This window comes from Penicillium waksmanii (assembly GCF_028829765.1).
Source record: "Penicillium waksmanii strain IBT 27052 chromosome Unknown utg000010l:1.0-3698451.0:1.0-3701458.0, whole genome shotgun sequence".
Lineage (NCBI taxonomy): Eukaryota > Fungi > Ascomycota > Eurotiomycetes > Eurotiales > Aspergillaceae > Penicillium > Penicillium waksmanii.
In genome coordinates, this window is record NW_026643256.1 from 256,098 (window position 1) to 276,624 (window position 20,527).

General features: G+C 48.6%; 9 protein-coding genes across 9 annotated transcripts; 6 read left to right on the forward strand and 3 right to left on the reverse strand.

Moving 5' to 3' along the window:
* Positions 1-375: 375 nt before the first annotated feature.
* On the forward strand, positions 376-2,019 carry N7481_012045 (uncharacterized protein; the record flags this gene model as incomplete). Its single annotated transcript, XM_057271264.1, has 3 exons — positions 376-1,087; positions 1,142-1,593; positions 1,648-2,019. The coding sequence occupies 3 exons, from the start codon at positions 376-378 to the stop codon at positions 2,017-2,019; spliced, it is 1,536 nt and encodes a 511-aa protein (XP_057115452.1).
* A 1,179-nt stretch (positions 2,020-3,198) lies between these two features.
* Positions 3,199-6,747, forward strand: N7481_012046 (bifunctional cytochrome P450/NADPH--P450 reductase; the record flags this gene model as incomplete). Its single annotated transcript, XM_057271265.1, has 4 exons — positions 3,199-3,316; positions 3,396-4,079; positions 4,144-5,130; positions 5,180-6,747. 4 exons carry the CDS (start codon positions 3,199-3,201, stop codon positions 6,745-6,747), a joined length of 3,357 nt encoding a protein of 1,118 aa, XP_057115453.1.
* Positions 6,748-7,813: 1,066 nt separating this feature from the next.
* On the forward strand, positions 7,814-8,143 carry N7481_012047 (uncharacterized protein; the record flags this gene model as incomplete). Its single annotated transcript, XM_057271266.1, has 1 exon — positions 7,814-8,143. The coding sequence occupies one exon, from the start codon at positions 7,814-7,816 to the stop codon at positions 8,141-8,143; it is 330 nt and encodes a 109-aa protein (XP_057115454.1).
* A 767-nt stretch (positions 8,144-8,910) lies between these two features.
* On the forward strand, positions 8,911-10,800 carry N7481_012048 (MFS transporter; the record flags this gene model as incomplete). The annotated part of the gene is made up of 9 exons (XM_057271267.1): positions 8,911-8,960; positions 9,031-9,151; positions 9,211-9,385; positions 9,441-9,511; positions 9,565-9,647; positions 9,708-9,793; positions 9,839-10,326; positions 10,383-10,725; positions 10,784-10,800. The coding sequence occupies 9 exons, from the start codon at positions 8,911-8,913 to the stop codon at positions 10,798-10,800; spliced, it is 1,434 nt and encodes a 477-aa protein (XP_057115455.1).
* A 227-nt stretch (positions 10,801-11,027) lies between these two features.
* Positions 11,028-11,825, reverse strand: N7481_012049 (fungal specific transcription factor domain-containing protein; the record flags this gene model as incomplete). Its single annotated transcript, XM_057271268.1, has 1 exon — positions 11,028-11,825. One exon carries the CDS (start codon positions 11,823-11,825, stop codon positions 11,028-11,030), a length of 798 nt encoding a protein of 265 aa, XP_057115456.1.
* A 1,333-nt stretch (positions 11,826-13,158) lies between these two features.
* On the reverse strand, positions 13,159-14,676 carry N7481_012050 (uncharacterized protein; the record flags this gene model as incomplete). Its single annotated transcript, XM_057271269.1, has 4 exons — positions 13,159-13,219; positions 13,280-14,004; positions 14,070-14,153; positions 14,230-14,676. 4 exons carry the CDS (start codon positions 14,674-14,676, stop codon positions 13,159-13,161), a joined length of 1,317 nt encoding a protein of 438 aa, XP_057115457.1.
* A 1,194-nt stretch (positions 14,677-15,870) lies between these two features.
* N7481_012051 (Sodium/calcium exchanger membrane region) lies at positions 15,871-16,383 on the forward strand (the record flags this gene model as incomplete). The annotated part of the gene is made up of 1 exon (XM_057271270.1): positions 15,871-16,383. One exon carries the CDS (start codon positions 15,871-15,873, stop codon positions 16,381-16,383), a length of 513 nt encoding a protein of 170 aa, XP_057115458.1.
* A 570-nt stretch (positions 16,384-16,953) lies between these two features.
* On the reverse strand, positions 16,954-18,213 carry N7481_012052 (uncharacterized protein; the record flags this gene model as incomplete). Its single annotated transcript, XM_057271271.1, has 1 exon — positions 16,954-18,213. The coding sequence occupies one exon, from the start codon at positions 18,211-18,213 to the stop codon at positions 16,954-16,956; it is 1,260 nt and encodes a 419-aa protein (XP_057115459.1).
* Positions 18,214-19,124: 911 nt separating this feature from the next.
* Positions 19,125-20,503, forward strand: N7481_012053 (uncharacterized protein; the record flags this gene model as incomplete). The annotated part of the gene is made up of 3 exons (XM_057271272.1): positions 19,125-19,409; positions 19,634-20,403; positions 20,467-20,503. 3 exons carry the CDS (start codon positions 19,125-19,127, stop codon positions 20,501-20,503), a joined length of 1,092 nt encoding a protein of 363 aa, XP_057115460.1.
* Positions 20,504-20,527: the final 24 nt, after the last annotated feature.

The following is a 20,527-nucleotide window of genomic DNA, read 5'->3' on the forward strand; positions in this document are numbered from 1 at the left end:
TTACATAACCGCCCTTACCGGATACGGCCTAATACAAACACAATCGGGTGCCCGGGCGAGTCAGCACGGTTTCTAGATCTAGATACGGAGTATTCTTCACGGCATCATCCTATCTACCTTTCTTCTTCTACCTTCCCTTTTCCTCCCATCTTCCACCTTCCGTCCTCCATCTTCCCACTTCCTCTATTCACCCATCTTCCATCTTCACCCATCTTCCATCTTCATCTCTGCTCAGTCCCACTTTCGGTAAACCAAATCCCCGACTCAGATCCACTTTCGTCGGTATTGTTCCAGAAGCCCTCCAAGGGCGAGGACCTTTCTACACACATCTCTCGCATACTTCAAAGCCGAAAAATTCAGCTCTTCTCTAGCTATATGCGCGGCGAGTCGTGGGGGCTCAATCTCAGACAGTCAAAATTCAACCCCGAGCCGAATCCTGTCCCAACTATCGTTATCTCAGCAACTCGCCAAGTTATTGACGACACCTGGCTTCGCACAGTCCGAGAAATCTACTCCTTATTATGCAAAGAGAATCTCTCACATGTCTCGGTCGAGATCCATGACCCCCAAGCACTCGATCCACCTCATACCTCCCCCGTTCAACCAGATGAGGAAATCTATCCCAAGTGGGATGCTGTACTCGCGAAAATACTGAAGCGTATTGAGCTTCAGGATATTCTCACCATCGGATGTTACCGGCGCGGAAGAAGCTCAGATACCTCAGAGAACCCCGCAACGGTCCTCGTTATGGTGGACGTGAACAGTCGCAAACTTTGGAAGGCTACCAGAGACACAATCACTAAAATCCTCACTGACTTCTCTCTGCCTATGGTCGCTGTGGAGATTGTCAAGGACATGATAATTTTACTTGATCATCGAGAAGCAGGATTCAAAGAGGAAATTCAGAAGTCTCGTGCGATTCCTGGAGGACTCATTTCGTCGCTCAAGTACAAATATGGATCTGGAACCCTTGGGGGTTTCATTGAGCTTCAGGACCCGAAGGGTGCCTGGTTCCCGTTTGCATTAACGTGTTTCCATGTTATCGATCCCGCGGATGGGGACATAGTTGGAAGCGATGATCTCGAAGGTGAATACTAAGATATACAAAAGCTTTTCTAATCCAGACTACCTCGGTTAATAGCCATCAAGAAGTGGCGAAAAGAGGGCATCCCCTACTACCAATACAAAGAGTCGCCAAAGGAATTCGCAATCCTTGCTCGGAACGTCAAAGTCAGTCACCCAAGCCGACTTGCCAGAGAAGAAGATGAGAAATCTCGCCACTTGATTGAAATTACCAAAGCATCTTCGGCCTTCAAACACATGTCGATGTTAAATGATGAAGGGCTCTTGAATGATTTGAGTGACACTAAAAAGGAAGCGTTCCGTTCATTTCAAGAGGAGATAGATGAAGCTCAAGACAACCTGGACCGCACCGCAGCATTCTTCAAACAGTCGAAAAATGTCCTCGGCACTGTGTCAGCCGGCTCGGGATATCGAACTATGCAGCACTACCTCAAGGATGGTCAAAAATGGCCTACTGAAGTCGATTGGGCAATAGTCGCTGTCAAAATTCATTGGTCGATCTCAAACAGAGTAAGTTGCTCCAGTCCACAATAGGTCTAAATAATAGTTCCTAACAAGATATAGCTCGACAAGAAGACTATTCTACAGAACATAGCCTCTGAGGAAACCTTCAAAGACCTCAAAACCTGTGGTGATGATGGTCTGGAAGTAGAATTTCAAGGTAGTACACTCCGAGTCGCGAAAGTCAGTCCGCACACTACGACATTCCGGTCGCTAGAGTGGAGTATCTGTGGAACTGCAAGTAACCCCGATTCTCCTGTGGAACAGGGCGACTCGGGATCTTTGATCTTCCGGACCGTTGAGAAGGAAGTACTGGGGATGCTTATTGCCGGCTCGGTGCACAACAAAATTGGTTACTTCACAAGAATCGACGACCTTAGCAATGATATCTTAAGCCAGACCGGAGCAACAGACATTCGGATGTATGGTGCATGATCTTCAGGGACAGTTGATGGTGGTGCTCAGTTCTAGCTCAGCTGTCATGGGTTTGCTTTGCGTTTCTTTTCGCGAGGAGCTGCCATTCGGGAGTTATTATGGTTCTCAGTATCAATTCAGTTGCTATGTTATTGCTTTGAATTTCCCTTTGTTGGCTATTAGCTATTTGACGAGAAATAAGCCGATCCTGCAATGTTGAGTATGGTACATCAAAAAGCTGTGCAGCTTCGCGAATAGATGCTACTTTCTCGTTTTTTATGGCCTGGATGGCAAGTTCCATCCTACCCTCCTGTTCGATCAATTTTTGTCATTTTTCATGGCGAATTGGTGGCATGGCGATGGTTGCAAAAAGGAGGTTGCTACACGCGACGCGGTTGTGGAGACGCGTGGCCGACTCGTGGGTAAAACACGTTAGTAGTAGTAGTGTCAAGTCGTGGGATATACCTACTACTAGTAATTGTCCGACTGGAGGTTCATGTACAATTCATATATATTTCCAGATTTCTCCTATGATCTCGTCATTTAGAATTAAATTGTCCACGGGTATCCTATGTTTTCACAAAATTTGTACGAGTAGTATAGCCCATGGATATACTAAAATAGAAAAGTGGATGCCATCTCGGTCTCGCCGGAAGCCTGCCTTGACAGCATCGGAGGATCGGACACGGAGCGGAGGTGGACTCGGGGGAACTGCAAGAAGAGGAGTTTGCACCGCCTCCCGTTGAGCCAATGGCAGAGGGAAGATTTACGAGGGCAAAGTATCATTGGTCAGGAGAAGAGCCGCGGCACAATGGTGGATCATGGATCCGTGGAGAACGGAGTACGGAGTCTATACGGTGTGCAGCGAAAATACGTTGATCGACATTGTTATGCGTGTTGGGTTATGCCAGTGCGCATTGTGTTGGGAGGAGTGGAGAGAGGTTAACAAGGCAGAGAGGTGAAGATGATCAATCGAGAAATATGGCCGAGTGTAGTGTGTCCATGATCTATCGTATTGCTGTACGAAGCGTACTTACAGGGTGACCCACCGCAGTTTCAGGCAGCTCCGACCCCGCCATCACATCTCTTTAAAAGTCGCTGTGGTGCAACCCTGCACCAGCTCTCTCCTTTGCATTTACTGCTGCATCCTATTGCATCCTATTGCATTGCATTGCATTCACATCACCCATTCTATCCGGTATGGCCTCGAAGGAGGTCCCCATTCCGGGTCCCAAGGGAGTTCCCTTCCTGGGCAATATCTATGACATCGATAAAGAAGTCCCGCTGAACAGCATCGAGCTGTTGGCTGACAATTACGGTATTTTGACCTCATCCCACCCGGAGACATTCATCTGACCTACTAGTTTACTGACCTCTTTCTCTCCTCATTCCCCCAGGCCCCATCTATCGCCTCACCACTTTCGGTTACTCCCGTGTTTTCCTCAGCTCACATGAATTGGTGGACGAGGTTTGTAACGAGGATCGCTTCTCAAAGGCCGTCACTGCTGGACTAAAAGAAATTCGCAATGGCACCCATGATGGTCTCTTCACGGCCCACCAAGGGGAAGAGAATTGGGCCATCGCCCACCGCGTCCTGGTGCCCGCATTCGGTCCCCTCATGATTCGTGGCATGTTCGATGATATGTACGACATAGCAACCCAGCTTGTCATGAAATGGGCCCGACAAGGCCCGAGTGCCGCCATCACAGTGACAGACGACTTTACCCGTCTCACACTCGACACCATTGCCCTCTGCTCTATGGGAACTCGGTTCAACTCATTCTATCACGATGAAATGCACCCATTCGTCGAGGCTATGGTCGGTCTCTTGGCTGGATCAGGAAGCCGCGCTATCCGTCCCGGCTTGCTGAATAGCTTGCCCACCGCCGAGAACGCCAAATATTGGAATGATATCACCTACCTACGCAACCTGTCGAAGGACCTGATCCAAGACCGCAAGGATAACCCCGAGGAGAAGAAGGATCTTCTCAATGCGTTGATTTTGGGCCGTGACCCGCAGACAGGCAAAGGAATGACCGAAGAGTCCATTATTGATAACATGATCACTTTCCTGATTGCTGGTATGTTTCCCTATTCAATTAGGAGCTCATTTTCAGATAAGATCCAAGCTAATGAGACGAAAAGGCCACGAAACCACCTCGGGCATGCTGTCTTTCCTTTTCTACTTCCTTCTCAAAACCCCACATGCCTACAAGAAGGCCCAAGAGGAGGTCGACAGTGTCATCGGTCGTCGCAAGATCACAGTAGAAGATATGTCCAAGCTGCCTTACATAACAGCCGTCATGCGGGAAACACTCCGCTTGAAGCCAACAGCCCCATTGATCGCTGTTCATCCCAACCCCGAAAAGACCGGCGACGAACCCATCACCCTAGGGGGTGGAAAATACGTTTTGCAGAAAGATGAACCCATCGCCCTGGTATTAGGCAAGATGCAACGTGATCCCAAGGTGTACGGCCCCGATGCAGACGAATTCCGACCGGAACGGATGCTGGACGAGCACTTTGAAAAGCTTCCCAAGAACGCATGGAAGCCCTTTGGAAACGGCATGCGTGGTTGCATTGGTCGTCCTTTCGCTTGGCAAGAGGCTCTTCTGGTCGTTGCGATCTTGCTGCAGAACTTCAACTTCCAAATGGACAACCCTACTTACGATCTGCGCATCAAGCAGACTCTCACCATCAAGCCCAAGGACTTCTTCATCAAGGCTTCCCTGCGCGATGGACTTGATCCGACCCAGCTCGGCCTGGTCTTGAGCGGTACAACCGCTTCATCTGAAAATAAGAGTGCCACCGACCGCCCGAAAAAGCCGAAGCAGACCCCCGCGGATGGCAAGATGAAGCTTATGCATATCTTTTACGGAAGTAATACCGGCACTTGCGAGGCGTTCGCTCGGAGATTGGCAGATGATGCCAGTGGATATGGATTTGAGGCCCAGACAGCTTCCTTGGACTCCGCAACACAAAACATCCCGAAGGAAGACCCAGTCATTTTCATCACTGCTTCCTATGAGGGTCAACCACCGGATAATGCGGCGCATTTCTTCGAATGGTTGAGTAAACTTGACGGAAAGAGCCTGGAGGGAACCAACTTTGCGACCTTTGGCTGTGGTCATCGTGAGTACGGCCCAGAAACGTTTATAAATCCATACTAATATCTGGTTAGATGACTGGTCCTCCACCTTCCACCGCATACCAAAGGCTGTCAACGAGCTCGTCAAGCAAAATGGTGGAAATCGTCTCTGTGACCTTGGTCTCTCCGACGCAGCCAACTCAGACATGTTCACCGATTTCGACGGTTGGGGTGAGACTACGTTCTGGCCTGCCATCACAGCCAAGTATGGTGGCGGCGAAGACAAAGCAAGCAAGCCCAAGTCATCTATGCAAGTGGAAGTTAGCTCCGGAATGCGTGCGTCTACTTTGGGTCTCCAGCTCGAAGAGGGTTTCGTTGTCGAAAACCTGCTCCTCACAAAGCCCGGCGTGCCCGCTAAGCGCATTCTGCGTTTCAAGCTGCCAACCGACATGACCTACCAGTGTGGTGACTATCTCGCAGTACTACCAGTCAATCCGACGCCTGTTGTCCGTCGTGCAATTCGCCGCTTCGACCTTCCCTGGGACGCCATCCTGCGCATTCAAAAGCCCGCCAAAACCTCATCTACACCCCCATCCATCCCCATCGACACACCCATCTCCGCATTCGAGCTACTGTCAACCTATGTTGAGCTTTCTCAACCTGCCAACAAGCGCGACCTGAACGTACTCGCTGATGCCGCCATCGAGGATGCTGAGACGCAAGCCGAACTCCGCTACATCGCCTCGAGCCCAAGCCGCTTCACTTCCGAGATCGTGCGCAAGCACGTCAGCCCTCTCGAGCTACTGATGCGCTACCCATCCATTAAGCTGTCACTTGGCGACTTCCTCGGCATGCTTCCCCCAATGCGCGTGCGCCAATACTCAATCTCCTCATCTCCCCTCTCCGACCCATCCGAATGCTCCATTACCTTTTCCGTCCTCAGTGCCCCCGCCCTATCAGGCCCAACAGAGCCAGGAAGCGAAACACCAGAGGATTACCTCGGAGTCGCGTCAAATTACCTCTCTGAGCTTCAAGCCGGCGAGCGCGCGCACATCACCGTTCGCCCTTCAAACTCCGGCTTCAAGCCCCCAGTTGACCTTCAAACCCCGATGATCATGGCCTGTGCCGGAAGCGGCCTTGCTCCTTTCCGCGGCTTCATCATGGATCGCGTCCAGCGTATCCGCGGCCGCAATGGCACTACATCCACAGACGATCTTCCCGCCTCAGATAAGCCTGCCAAGGCTATTCTCTACGTCGGATGTCGAACCAAGGGCGTGGATGACATCCATGCTGATGAGCTAGCCGAGTGGGCTACCCAGGGCGCTGTCGAGGTCCGTTGGGCTTATAGTCGCCCCACAGAAGGAAAGGGTCAACATATTCAGGATCTCATGCTGGAAGACAAGGCTGAGCTGGTCCGTCTCATGGAAGATATGGCGCGACTATATGTCTGCGGAAGCACTGGTGTTGGAAATGGTGTGCGGGAGGCCTGCAAGTCCATTTACCTTGAACATCGTCATGACAAGATCGCACGGGCCAAGGAGACAGGGGAGGATCTTGGTTATCTCGGACATGACGCCGAGCTGGATGATGATGCTGCGGCTGAGTCGTTCTTTGATCGGTTGCGTACGAAGGAGAGGTATGCCACGGACGTTTTCACTTAGGATGTGTAACAGGGCGTGGCGCTATTTTAGTTTCGAGAAATTGTCAGGAGTAGGTTTCACGATGGTGCGATCTTTGATATCGGCGATCGGACCGTACTTGGGCGAAGTCCGGTCCGAGGTCTTTTTCGGTCCGATCCGAGGTTTACTATGGTTGGGAGTACCCAAAAGGACGGAGTTTTTCTGATTTATAATATTCGATATATATCATCTCTTTTATTCCCGAGGATATTGAGAATGAATCAATAACATTGTTGATGAAACCGTAAATAGTCTCCATTGCTAAATGTCTGGTCTGTCTGACCGGACTTCCCAATTCAAACATGCCACTTTCTCCACCAGCTTATCGCTCCTTTACACTGAATGGCCACTGGAAACCCTGGAAATAGAGTTATTTGCCTCCCGATAGTCCCCGCTTGACCCCAGAGCGAGTGTTCCGGCCGGCCGAGGATGAGTGTGAGTCTGTGCGAGTCACCCAAATTCCACCCGGGATTTCTTCTCCGAAATACCTACACTTTCCCCCTAACATTCTCTGACTATTCTCCAAGAATTTCAACGACCTTGACCTTGACCAAAAATACAGAAATCCACTCACACAGCAATCTCCTCACCAAACACCGTGACCGTCATGGAGACGACACCTCGGGAGCTGCGGAAACTCAAGGGCCCACAAGGTGTCCAAAAGTCCACCGCTAGTCACAGTCACAGTCACAGTCACAACCAAGACAAAAGAATGGCCTGTAAAGCCTGCTACGAACGAAAAAAGCGCTGCATTCCTGCGCCGCCGTACCGCAGATGTAAATACTGCTGCCAGGAGAATCAGAGATGTGTGCCTCGAGAACGCGGAAATCGGTATGTCTCATGTCAGACACGGCATTCTGTCCGAGAAACTTGCAACTAACCTATTTATCTGTGTTCCATCGCAGCGCTGTCGATGAAGATGAAGTTATGACTCGGAAGAACCAGAATTATAATACACTCGAATCGCAATCCCCCCCGAAACGCATATAACCTGCCTTTACCACGTGGTATCGATCACGAAGTTCCCCGATGGGCCGCTGTGTATTCGATGTTTGCGGAGGTGATGAATTTGATTCCGCCCGAGGAGATGGAGGAGGAGGAGAAGGAGAAGGAGAAGGAGGAGGAGGATGATGATTCAATGGACAATTCGAATATCGACGAAGAGAGTAACACCACCGGAGACCAAGGGGATAATAATGTGGTGGATTCAACAGCTCCGCCGGAAACTTTGAACGCCCTCGGACTGCCCGCACAAAATATGGCAACTGGACGATCGTACGACTTTTCTCCACTGGATAAAGACTTTCAAATACCGGCTTCTGGACATTTTCATGAGGGATTTACGATGTATGATATGGATGCACTTTTGAGGTTTTGAGATTTTGAAGGAATTGGGAGATTTGTTTCAAAGATGGAGTCAGATGCGACGACGAACCACCAGAGGCCGGTCCGCCAACCTCGAAATTGGTATAGGATGTGTTCATATAAAGATCAAGTTGTTTTCCTGAAAATACACGCGGCGAAATAATACTACAAAAGCGTGTAATCTGGCCGGGTGCCTTTCTGTCGTTTAATATCACAAGACTAGCCGGCAGTTCTAGTCAATTCAGTAACACTCTGAGATCTGCCACGGAAGATGTTAATAGAGTGCCATCTAATGTTCTATCCAATGGCAAGCACGTATTCAGTTAAAATCAATTCTGACACATTCACCAGATCCCCAATGCATTCATAGCATCACAGCAAAAACCAATTGACTTGGTCGTGCTATTCTACATCCGGTATTTTTAGCGCTGGTCATAATGAAATCTCAGTAGCTGATCTTTCAGGAATGCCCATTTGATCAATATGTTCCACAAAGCCCCAGTATCCCGTGTGGGGCCTCCCCCATTGACCTTGAAGCTTCCAACCTTGTGGCCACTGAGCGGTACAAATCCGGGGTAAAATGTGGAGGCAGTGCGGGGAAGACTACTGGGCCCCATCTAAGGGTTTAGGAGGTAAATAGCCGTCATTTAGAAGCTGGACCCTGTAAGAATAATTCCATTCGAAGAAGTCATTCTGATTATCCCTTCTCTTTTGACTTGTATTCCATTTTGGTAGTGACAGCTCCCTTCCTCTGAGTTTGCTCTCGGCTCAATTCTCGACATGGGCGAAGGCAACAACGAAGCGGGTAGACGGCCGCATCTTGCTCACAGGTTTGTTTTCTACCGGGAAAAAGGGGTGAATTCCAAGACAAGATAATTGATGCGCGATTCAATAATACAGCCATGCACACGAAGGTGAAATCCCGGGCACTGTGGACTTGAGTGCGGTAGAGGGGGATGACACGGCATATGGACAAGCTTTATACCCTGTTCCTGCTGAAGACCCGAATGATCCACTACAAGTACGCCCCAGCTCCTCGCATTTTACAGAGGCTTACAGTACTAATTGGGAACGCTGTAGTGGCCAGGCTGGAAGAAAAATATTATTTTGATCATCGTCTCTGTCTACTCCTTTCTCGGAAATAGTTCCCTGACTGGGCCCTCGGTGTATATCAGCATATACAGTGAGGAGTTTGGGATCTCACCAGCTGAAGCTTCGGGCTTGATTTCGTATCCGAATCTGGCCTTTGGATTTGGTAGGTCTTTTCCGGATGAAAGTGGTAAAGTGACGATCGTGCTGATTACTTCCAGGCTCACTTCTTCTGGTGCCTTTGTATCTGAAAATTGGAAGAAGACCGGTGACACTCCTTTCTATGATCGCGGTACATAACTCTACACCTCGCAGATATCAGGAAGAGAAGGCTGATTCAAACAGTTCCTTGCCGGGTTGATTGGGGCCTCTCGTGCTAGTAGTTATAGTGGTTTGATGATTGCTCGTATCTTCCATGGATTCGGGAGGTTGGTCTTACGTCTTAAACCCATGACTCGAAATACATACGACTGACTCTGCATCTACAGTGGGGTGTGTGAAAGCTTACCGGTGCAAGTGGTGAACGACATCTTCTATCTTCATGAGCGTGGAAAGAGAATCGGATACTATACCAGTAAGTCCAAAAGCCGAGGAAGTGTTCTCAACTAACGTGATACAGTCTGCCTTTGCCTCGGATCCACTGGTCCTCTTTATGCCGGATATATGCTGGCTGGTGGCTACTCATGGCGACTATTCTTTTACGTCGAAGCTGCCTTTGCTGGCGCATTGTTGATCATGGCATTCTTTTTCGTGGAAGAATCTACTTATCATCGCCCTCAGCAATCTCCACTTCAAAATCCTTCGACTGATTCCCTTCAAGCCAAAGAGATTGCCGGCGAGAAATCGCAGCCACCTGTCCAATTGGAGAATGTATCTTCAATGTCAATCCCACGACGAAAGTCATTCTTGGAAACATTAAAACCCTGGGGTGAAATTGACCACGAACCTGAATTCTTCATGACAATCTTGCGTTCGTTTACCTACTTCTTCGTTCCCGTTGTGTTTTGGGTCATCGCCACATACGGTCTTTATATTGGACTGGGGGCCCTCGCATTCAACTATACCTTCCCGATCAAAATAACAGCACCGCCGTATAACTGGAGTGAGGTACGTGTCATGTTCTATCGATTTCACAATTGAATGAAGTTGACTAACCATACAAGACAAACTCTGGCCTCATTGCAATCGCAAGCTTTATTGGCTACTCCCTTGCTCTCCCTCTGACATCGACCTCGGACCGATTGGCTGCATATCGCACGAAACGTAACAACGGAATACGTGAGGCCGAAATGCGCCTCCCAGCTCTGTTCCCGGTCCTCCTGCTGCCACCGGCAGGTCTCATAGTCTACGGTTTCACAGCCCAACGCGACCTTCACTGGACTGGATATTTTGCCGGTGTTGCGATGAATCAGTTTGGATCATACTTTTATTTCACGTTCACGCTTGCCTACGCAGTGGACTCATATTACGCCAATACATCGGAAATGTTGATCGCGATGAATTTGGGTAAGCAGGCTATTTCATTTGGGATGGGATCATATCTGCTTGATTGGATCTTATCGAGGGGGTATGCTGTCGTGATATCAGGTATATTTGGTGGGGTTCTCCTTGTCAATAACCTTATGGTTATTGTGTTTCTTTTGTGGGGAAAGAGAATTCGCAAATGGACAGCTCGATCCTGGCTAGGAAGGCTGCACAACAGGAGCGCAACGAGGGACATGACTCATTGATTGAGTCGGATTTAACATTGGAGAGCGATTCAACTCGGCCATTGCAGTGTTATACATTAATAGTTCAAATCAACCAAGCTAATGAGAAATAATGCCCATACTAGATAGGGACCATGAGCTCTTTTGCTGGGCCTCAGTGCCCTTTCCACTCACTGGCTTGGCAAACTCGACCAAAAATTGCACCATCCATTGATCCATACAGAAGCTTGTCTCCGCAGACTCTCTGCAGGATGCGTGAAAAGTCATAAGGCGATCCATACAGACGTCCAGGGTAGGCCAGAGGCTCACCAAATGGGTCAGAATACAAAAGTTCTTCTCCAAGCGCATTCTAGCGATCGCCACAATGTCCTCGTTCTCTTCAAATAAGAGGGTGTGAATTTGTATTGTTGAAGCAATCATCAACACATGTCCCACCATATTGTATTTCGCATCACAGCCGGGAACCTCTTCCGAAGTGTAGACTATCTCACACAACTTACTCGCGTGATACTTGCACTTGTTCGCATAGTAACGCGTGCGACTGTCGAAAGTCTGCGAGTCTTCGTGTAAAAATCGATAGAAAAGCATTTGACCATAGTTATAGTACCCTAGGTACAGAGCAACGAGAAGTCGCCCTAGCCCTTGTTCGGAGTAACGAGTGAGGTTTTCTCGAGTATCCCTCATATGATCTGGGAGCTCTTCAAACCAAAGGTCAAGTTGTTGGGATAAAACTTCGACATCGTTCATAATTGACTGGGAGTCGAGGTTGTTTTCCGATGCTCTGATATTGAATTGATTGATTTGCAGGAGGATGCGATTCAAGCGGACCATCTCCGCTAGAATAGATGATTTGGTAATACTCTCAACGGTGATGTCATATTCATTTTCTGGCCTCATTTTGCAGAATAGTACCTCATCTATTGGGAGTGGTACATCATCTCGTGGCGGGAGAAGCCTTGGAAGTCGAACTCCCGAAGAAGACCAGACATCTATCATGCAGAGAGTCCACCATACTGAGACCGATTAGCGTTTGCTATATTAGAAGCGGGAAAAGTGAGGTTACCGCGAATATTCACTTCATGCTCCAATGCACTGTCAGTTTCGCATTTTGGAAGATCCAAAAGCTGCGCCATCCGACACGCCACTGCATAATGAATATTTTCCGAAGCCGCTTTCCCATTCGTAATAGCGATGGCACCAAGTAAAACGCAAGCTTGTATGGTGATCAAAGAGATCTCATTCCAATCAAGTAGACGCCCGCATTGCTTTCCATAAATTCTCCCTCTCTCCCTTGCATCAACTTGGGACAGAGTGGGATTGTTAGAGAATCTAAACAAGGGATGATGGCCAATTAGCATACATAATTCACTTCCGAGTTTGAAGAATTTGACCAACCGTGCCGAGAGCGCCATCATGCCATAAACCAAAATCGGAGGGGCAGTTCCTTGCAACAGACTCTCCATGAAGCTTGGAGGGTGAAATAATGTGTGGAATTGATCATGCACATAGTTGAAATAGAGCTGGACTAGCTCGGTGCAAATAGACTGATCTGGCAGGCCAGCCTCCTGCGATAAGCGAATGGGCGTTGAAGCATCGAGACTGGTCTGTGTCATGTGGAACTGTGTACGGTCAATTGATTGAGGTGCCCTCGAAGGCTCGCTACTTGAGCAAGGAAGTCTCCGATCGTGGCAGTAGGTACATGGTGCCCCAGGCGCCCGGATCTCACACCTCCGACGGCGTTCGCTGTGTTTATTGTTAGCTCTAGGGCCAGCTGCATAGTAATTTTTCGCTTACCGACAAGCCTTGCAGGCTTTTGCTCTTCTCATTGGTGTTTAGACGGATTTAATCGGGAGACAAGGGGGGAGATTCCAAGTTCCTCCACCGGCAGTGCCGACCGACCCCACAGCGGGGAAACCTGGAGCCGTAGATATCCATAAATGTGACTTCAAGTTGGTTGTATTCAATTTTTGGGTAGCAATTTTTGCTTGCTTCCCCACAGAAGAGGAGTTCGATTGGTATATAAATAGCAGGTGATATTTTTACTCGACCTGGGAAATATTATAATGCAGCGATATCCGAAGGCTATGATCTCAACGTGACACGCCTGGGTTAAAGTTCCACCTGGGAAGTTGATGCCCAGATGTGCGAGTACAACTTGGGAAATGGAGATGAAATTGGCTGAACAAGGAAACTTGAAATTTGTCTCATATGATGATACAGTCCATCATCATCATGGTATAGTCTCGACTGAGTCTGGATGTATGTAGAATGCGATCGCTATGATCAGGTAGCTGTGAATCCTTGTGTTAGTATCCATGCTTGGGAGGCTAGCAGACTTATTTTTGACTTACGTTCCTATCAATAGGAATCCCTCATAGTAGTTGGATCGTCCCCCGCGAATCAAGCAGTCCATGACGATTACCGATAAAAAGAACACCACCGTCTCAAATGTGCTATAACGGAGAGACATAGGCTGCCCAATAACCCAGCCGCATATCACCAAGAACGGGCTAACAAAAAGCGCAATCTGAAGTGTGCTCCCGACTATGACGCCAATAGCCAGATCCATGCCATCCTTCATAGCTGCGGTTATGGCGGTGTTGAACTCCCCGGCGTTTCCAATCACGGGTACAACGATGAGTCCAATGAAAGCTCGGCTCACACCCCAAACTTCAACGAAGCCGTCGACGCTATCGACGAGGTAGTCGGAACAAGCGGTGACCCCAAGAGTGGCTGTGATCAACACAGCACTCGCTGACCAGGGACCGAGCTTAATCTCCTCTTCTTCCTCCTCCGTCCCCGAATCATCGACGAAAAGATTAGCGTGGGTCTTGAGCTGGAAGAAGAGATAGACGAGATAAAAGATGAGCAAGACGACCGAGGTGGCTCTTGATAAGCTTAAAACGCTATCATGCACCGCGTCCGATTTGGAGTGTGTAGTTGCATCCAGAATGGATGGGATAATCAGTGACGCCGAAGCGACAACCATCAATGATGACAAAATTCCACTAACGTCGACGTTGAAGGCGACCGTGTCTTTTGATAAGCCGCCCGCAACGAGGCAGCATCCGAGGATCTTAATAGTCCGTATATTAGCGATTCCATCACGAGTCAAAAGCCACATAGGAGGCTTATTCATACCAAGAGACTCCCAGAAAGAATACTCCCAACCATACTTGATTGAACGATGTTCATTTCGCCGCGACCGACAGCAGTAATTCCCACCTAAAAGGAAGCAAGCAGGGCAACGTCAGTCCTGCTCTGTGAAAAGGGAGAGGTAGATAGTTATTCTTCGACATACAATCATTTCTACCGCATTGCCAAATGTTGCATTGATCAATCCTCCAAGCAATTGGCCCACACTTTTTGCCAATTCTTCGGTCGCAAATGAGAGCAATGATGCAAGAGGAAGAATCGCCAGAAAGTTCAGTGAAAAGACCAGCGAATCATCCCAATGTTGCTTCCCTGCAATGATCCCCAAAAACACAAATGGAAGCAGATAGCTCGTGTAGCTCTCGCCCAATATCATCTTCAGAGTAGCCAAGCCGGATTTTGCCATGTCCAAAGGTCGCGTCGTCGTTGGCATTCCTTCATCGCTTGATCTAGATGTTTGCGAGGCCGGCGTGTCTTTCGTCAAAAGAGACTTGTGTCCGTCTACCAGTGGGAGGTCTTCTTGATTTTGAGGGATTGACATGTTATCGTGTTCGGTTTTCGCGGACTTCCGTAAACGAGTGGTTGGGGTTTCCATGGCTTTTAGGAAAGGAGAAGAAAGCTGAAAGGCATATCAGGATGTGACGAGAGCGGATGCGAGTGTTCACTAGTTAATCAGGTGGAGGAGGATCGTATTAGGAGAGAAGCTGGTCAAAGTGTTTAAATTAAAAATAAATGATAAATACAGTACGGATCAGCCCCCAAACAACGAAATTGTAAAACGGCGTATGGGCGGGGCAATACGCATCCAGGTCGTACAGTTGATGCAATCCAGCCAGCAAAAAGCAGAAAGGAGACGGCTAAGACACGGCCCAGGTGAACACTTGTCAATACTCGGTGCCTAATTTACATACTAATCTACTGTCATCCCCGCTGATCATACATCACAGAGCGGGTCCTCACTCCAACGCGTAATGCGAATCCTTTCTCGCTACGATATCCAGCGAGTTTTTTTCATTTCCGTGATCGAAGGACGTTGAGAGAAACAAAACCGGGGTCCCTAGGAATTACACCCTGGCCCGACGAGATTGTTTTGCTTGTCCACACCTCCAAGCGTTCCCTCGAGTACCTGTCCGGCTGTGTGACCATGGCGAGACACATTCCACACACCAAAACCCTCACTCTGCTGCCCCTCGCAGGCATTGTGGCAGGTATTCTACAGCTTCCACATACTATTGTGTTCGCGATAAATCTTCTCGCCTTGGGTGTTCTCCTTGACTGGATCAACCGGTCTATCAGCGCCGTATCTGTGAATACGGGGCGTCTCACCAATGAGTTACTAAAAGGAACCCTTGGAAATGCCGTTGAGCTTATGGTATACTTTCCTATCCTATTTCACGGTCGGAGAGCATTGAACTGATGAATGAGGGTTTGCCTCTGGTCCATGAGCAGATCGGAATAAGCTCCGTGATTCGAGGAGCCCCTCATATCACCCGTTCTATATTTCTGGGCAGCATTCTCTGCAACTTGCTTCTCGTGCTCGGCGGCTCACTTTTCTTCGCGGGATATGACAAGAATCGACTCCGATTTGATCGACATCTTACGACTACCTTGTCATCATTGATGATGGTTGTTTTCATTATGTTGGCTACTCCAACTGCTCTGGAAGCCTTGTCATCACGCCACGATGTATCGGTCGAAGAGGCAATTCTAACGCAGCAGGCAACTGCTGTCAATTTGATTGCTCTTCTTGGAATATTTCCTCTTCTTCAGACTCAATACTCACGCCGAGATGTTCGCTGGCACCCCAATTCAACACGGCAATTCAGATGTTCAAAGCTCCCACAACAGAGCGAGAGTGCAAGATTTACAGCCACTGAGTGGACCATGGCGCTCGTTACTTGTACTCACAGTTGCGTCCTTGTGTACACTGGCCTGCGCCTTTCAGATTGTTGACAGTGTCAGTAACGTGGGCAAGGCCTTGGGTACCAACCCATCTTTCCCCGCTCTCACTATAATTCCTTTGGTGGGGAATATCGCGAAGCATCGCATGATAGTGGAGGGCTCCCGAGCAGAGCAGCAGATAGAGCGTGGCATTCGTGCGATTATCAATGGAATATTGAGGCTCACTATGCTAGTCGCGCCCCTCATTGTGACTTTTGGTTGGGTGTTAGATCAGCCTTTGATCCTGAAATTCGATGAGTTCGAGGCTACCACTTTACTACTAAGTATTGTTGTCATGACCTATCTTATTTCGGATGGTAGGAGCAATTATTTCGAAGGTTTGATGTTAATTGGAACGTAAGTACTATCCATGTCGGCTAACCCAAGATTTGAAATTACTGACTGATTGAGTATTCTAAAGATACATCATCATGGTCTTTTCGTTTTATGTGCGGCCGGATACACCCGCGGCAAAAATCTCAGCAAGGGCCGATGATACCTGGCAGCAGCAATAGTATCGAAAATATGAAGTTAAATTGGAAGCTCTTTGAGTTTTAGACGGGTTGGGGCGATGCTAACCTTGGAAAATGCTAGAAACAGTCGCAATCTATCTATTAGTCTTTCCAGGAGACCGCGTCGAAACAGATCAAGCAGTCCACGGATCCAGCTGGTAGATTCATTCAAACCAAAATTATCATATAGAAGGAGCTCTTTCATAATCACTGAATAGATACTCGGATAAATTCTGTCACTGCGCTGTCTAGTATAAATTTCTTGGCAAGGAGGCTATGCAAGACAGAAGAGGAGCAAACCCTGGAAGGGCGTTCGATGACTGGCCCAAGTTACTGTTACCTGGAGCAAAAGATGAACAGCTCCATAATTGTTTATTTAATTATTTGAAAGGAGAAATGGTCTTTCCAGGCCCACAACTCTATTTCGACATCATTGCTGTAGTATTCCGATCCGCTGCCTCAACCCAAGAGATTCGTCTGACATCCTCAAAAGCTGCAACAGTGTCTGGGTGTTCCCCTCCTAGTATATCCTGACGCCGAGAATAGACAGTCTCAGCAAGGTCGCCCGCTCGATCCCATTTTCCTTGTGACTGGTAGATGAATCCAAGGTTGGATATGACACTTAGTGTATGTGGGTGCTCTTCCCCCAGCGAATTCTTCATGGACTCTGCAACTTGTGCCATCAATCGAGCTGCGTCCTCCACCTTTCCATCCATTTGATATGTAATTGCCAGTTCCGCCATAGCTACTAAAGTTTGAGGACTTTCTTCGCCCAGTACCTCTCTCATAGCGTTTGATGACTTTTCACCAAGTTCCTTTGCTTCTTCCAAACACCCTAAGCCACGGCACGTAGACGCAAGATTGCTTATCGACATCAGTGTCTGTGGGTGCTCTTTTCCAAGTATAGCTTCACTGGCCTCAACCAATTCGCGATCCAGACCTTCCGCCTCCATCCATTTCCCCTGGCCACGGTACGTAGATGCTAAATTGGCGATTGAAATCAAAGTTGACTGATGCCGCGATCCCAGTAACTTGCGCCTCGCTCCAAGGACTTCTTGATCAAGTTCCTGAGCCAGTGAAAATTGCCCGTCATCTCGGTAGGCGGTCGCCAAATTTGATTTTATTGTCAATATGGAGGGGTCCGTTGCGTCCAGCACACTTTCTGCCCTCTCCACCAATGATCGATTCAACGCCTCTGCTTCCTTATATCTTCCCTGCTCTGAATATGACGTTGCTAAATTTATCATGGAAGTCAGTGTAGACCGGTTTTCCACGCCCAGGGTCTCCGATTTCAACTCCACAGCCCGAGCGTCAAGCCGCTGAGCATCCTCTAACCGCCCCTGGCTTCGGTATGCGGCTGCGAGATTCGACATCGATGCCAAGGTTTGAGTATTTCTATCACCAAGGACTTTCTTCCGGAGATCCGTCACACGCAGACCGAGGCTGGCTGCTGCATCAAACTGACCTAGGCCCCAGTATGCTGAAGCTAGGTTGTGCATTGCACTCATTGTCCTCGGATCCTCCTCGCCTTTTAGTGGCTCGTAGTATTTCAGCAGCAAAGATGAGATTTCGGACGCGCATGTCCATTTTCCAAAATTGAGATGGTCTTTGACCATCGCCTTCAGTAGATCGAGCGGATCAGATGACGGTTTAAAATGAGAATTCGCTTCCACTGGCATTGTGTCTATTAAAGACACTATCCCTTGCAGCTCTACAGCATCCTCACGCCATCCTCTGGATTGGTACGTCTCTGCAAGATCATGGATAGCGTGCCTCAATGACCGGACTGAATCTGGGGGTTCGTCCATGTATCGTTATCCGACAGGGAAATGCGCTAGGTGGATGAAGCGGAATCACCGTGGGTAGTCAGGAGGAAGTCAGGGGTGCTGTGTCTGATGCACCGAAGTAAGGTGAATATTGCTGAGATAGACCAGGACCGTCGGAGGGAGGTAGGAGAGTGTTTCAGTCAAAGGCTCGCAGGAGACGTTTGCGAAAGAATGACCGGGACCGAGGGAACGAGGAATTCAGTGACATCTGCCAAGGGTGGGATGTGGCCCATTTCTTAGCGTGGAACGATATCAACTAGTGCCCATGCACCAACAAAAAAGAATGCGCGACTCATACTATTCATAGAAGCTGGGTGGATGGTTTGTGGGTTAGTCTGCATCTCGTACGAACCGTTCAGAGGTTCTGGCTAATCAACAAGGTGGAACTATTTTGACCTCCGCGAGCAACTGGTCCATTTCTTTTTGAAACCTGGAGGTTCTTGCCGTGCAAGTATCTGTGCACCGGTTTATTTCATCTCGAAATTGCGTTGCCTGGTTTGAAATGTGGATTCAGTCGGGGGAGGGGCGGTCAGCCCTACCAAACAAACTCCGCCATTGTGGGTCGCGTATCAAACTAGTAATAAGGCTGAACAACCGGGCTGTAAACATTTCCATACAGGTTTAAGCCCCTCAAACATTCTCGTTGGTTCCTGTACGACATGCCCCTCTGGAACTAACTGCCTCCGCAATCTGTCATTGCAAGCATTCTTTCTCTCACGGTCGAGCTGGCTCCCTACTCCCTCCCCAAAGAGCAGTTCACGACAATGGCGACCGGCAATGCGTGGAATCAACTCTTGGAGTTGATCCAACTGCCTATGCCGGCCAGGAATGACGCCAACAGATTGCGACCGATCATGTTGCTTCTCCCGATCGCAGGCTTAGCGCGTCTGTTCCACTGGAGTGCAGCAATTGTGCTGGTTGTCAACCTGGTTGCAATTATCTTCCTTTCGGATGTCATTTCATCCACGTCAGATGAGCTTGCGGACTCTTTGGGCCATTTGCAAGGTGCACTTATAGGTGCGACACTTGGCAATACCGTCGAGTTAACCGTTCGTATCCACAAGTTTATTGGCAGGCGGAAGATCAGAGCTCTGATTACTGACCACATATCAACCTTTAGTCCGGAGTCCTTGCTCTTTTGCACGGGGACATTGTTTTTGCTCAATCGATCATGGTTGGTAGTATATTGTCCGATATATTAATGGTGGGAACAAATCGCTTTCGAGGTCTTTGATACATGCAGGAATATGCTGGCTGACTCGATCCAAATCAGATATTCGGGTTCTGCATTGTGACAGCGTCTTATAACAAGCATGTTCTTGAGTTCAACGCTCATCTGGCTAAGACCCTGTCGTCCTTGATGATGATCACGGCTGTCACAATGTTACTGCCAACTGCGCTCTACTCAACCTTTCCCGTTTCGCAAATTGATAAAAGCGTCCTGGCCTTTTCTCGTGGCACCTCATTCGTCTTATTTCTCCTCTACGGAGGATATCTCTACTTTCATATGAAAAGTCACAAGCACCTTTTCCTATCAGAGGGAGAAGAAGAGCAAGATGAGACCCATCTCTATGAATTGAGAGGTTCTGAAAGCACCAAGACACCATCCGAACAGTCTGACACATCCAAAATCTTTGCCCCATCCATGCGACTAGCCGCTGCAGTAGCCGCGACAATATTCTGCACAGAGCTGATTATTGAGGGAATAGACGATATGGTGGACACATTTGGCTTCAGCCGGATGTTCATTGCGGTTATCCTGATACCGATCGCAAGTAACAGCACAGAGGGCACGACGGTTATAGCTTCGGCTCGAAGTGGTGACACTGATTCTGCAATTCGGGTAATCGTGGACAGTCTCCTCCAGATAGGTCTTTTCGTGATTCCTTTTCTTGTTCTCATAGGCTGGTGCATAGGGGAGCCTATGTCGCTTTATTTTGATCCTTTCCAGTCCGGTATGATGTTTCTGGCTGTCCTGGTTGTCAACCATATGCTTCGGGATGGGCAATATGCGTACATTCATGGGGCGATGTTGGTTGCGCTGTGAGTGATATCAAACATATTAAAGAGCACTACTAGAACGGTCGGAAACTAATGAAATAACAGATATGGCAGCTTGATAGCGGCCTTCTACGCGCGGTAGAGCATGATTTTTACCACGAGTCTT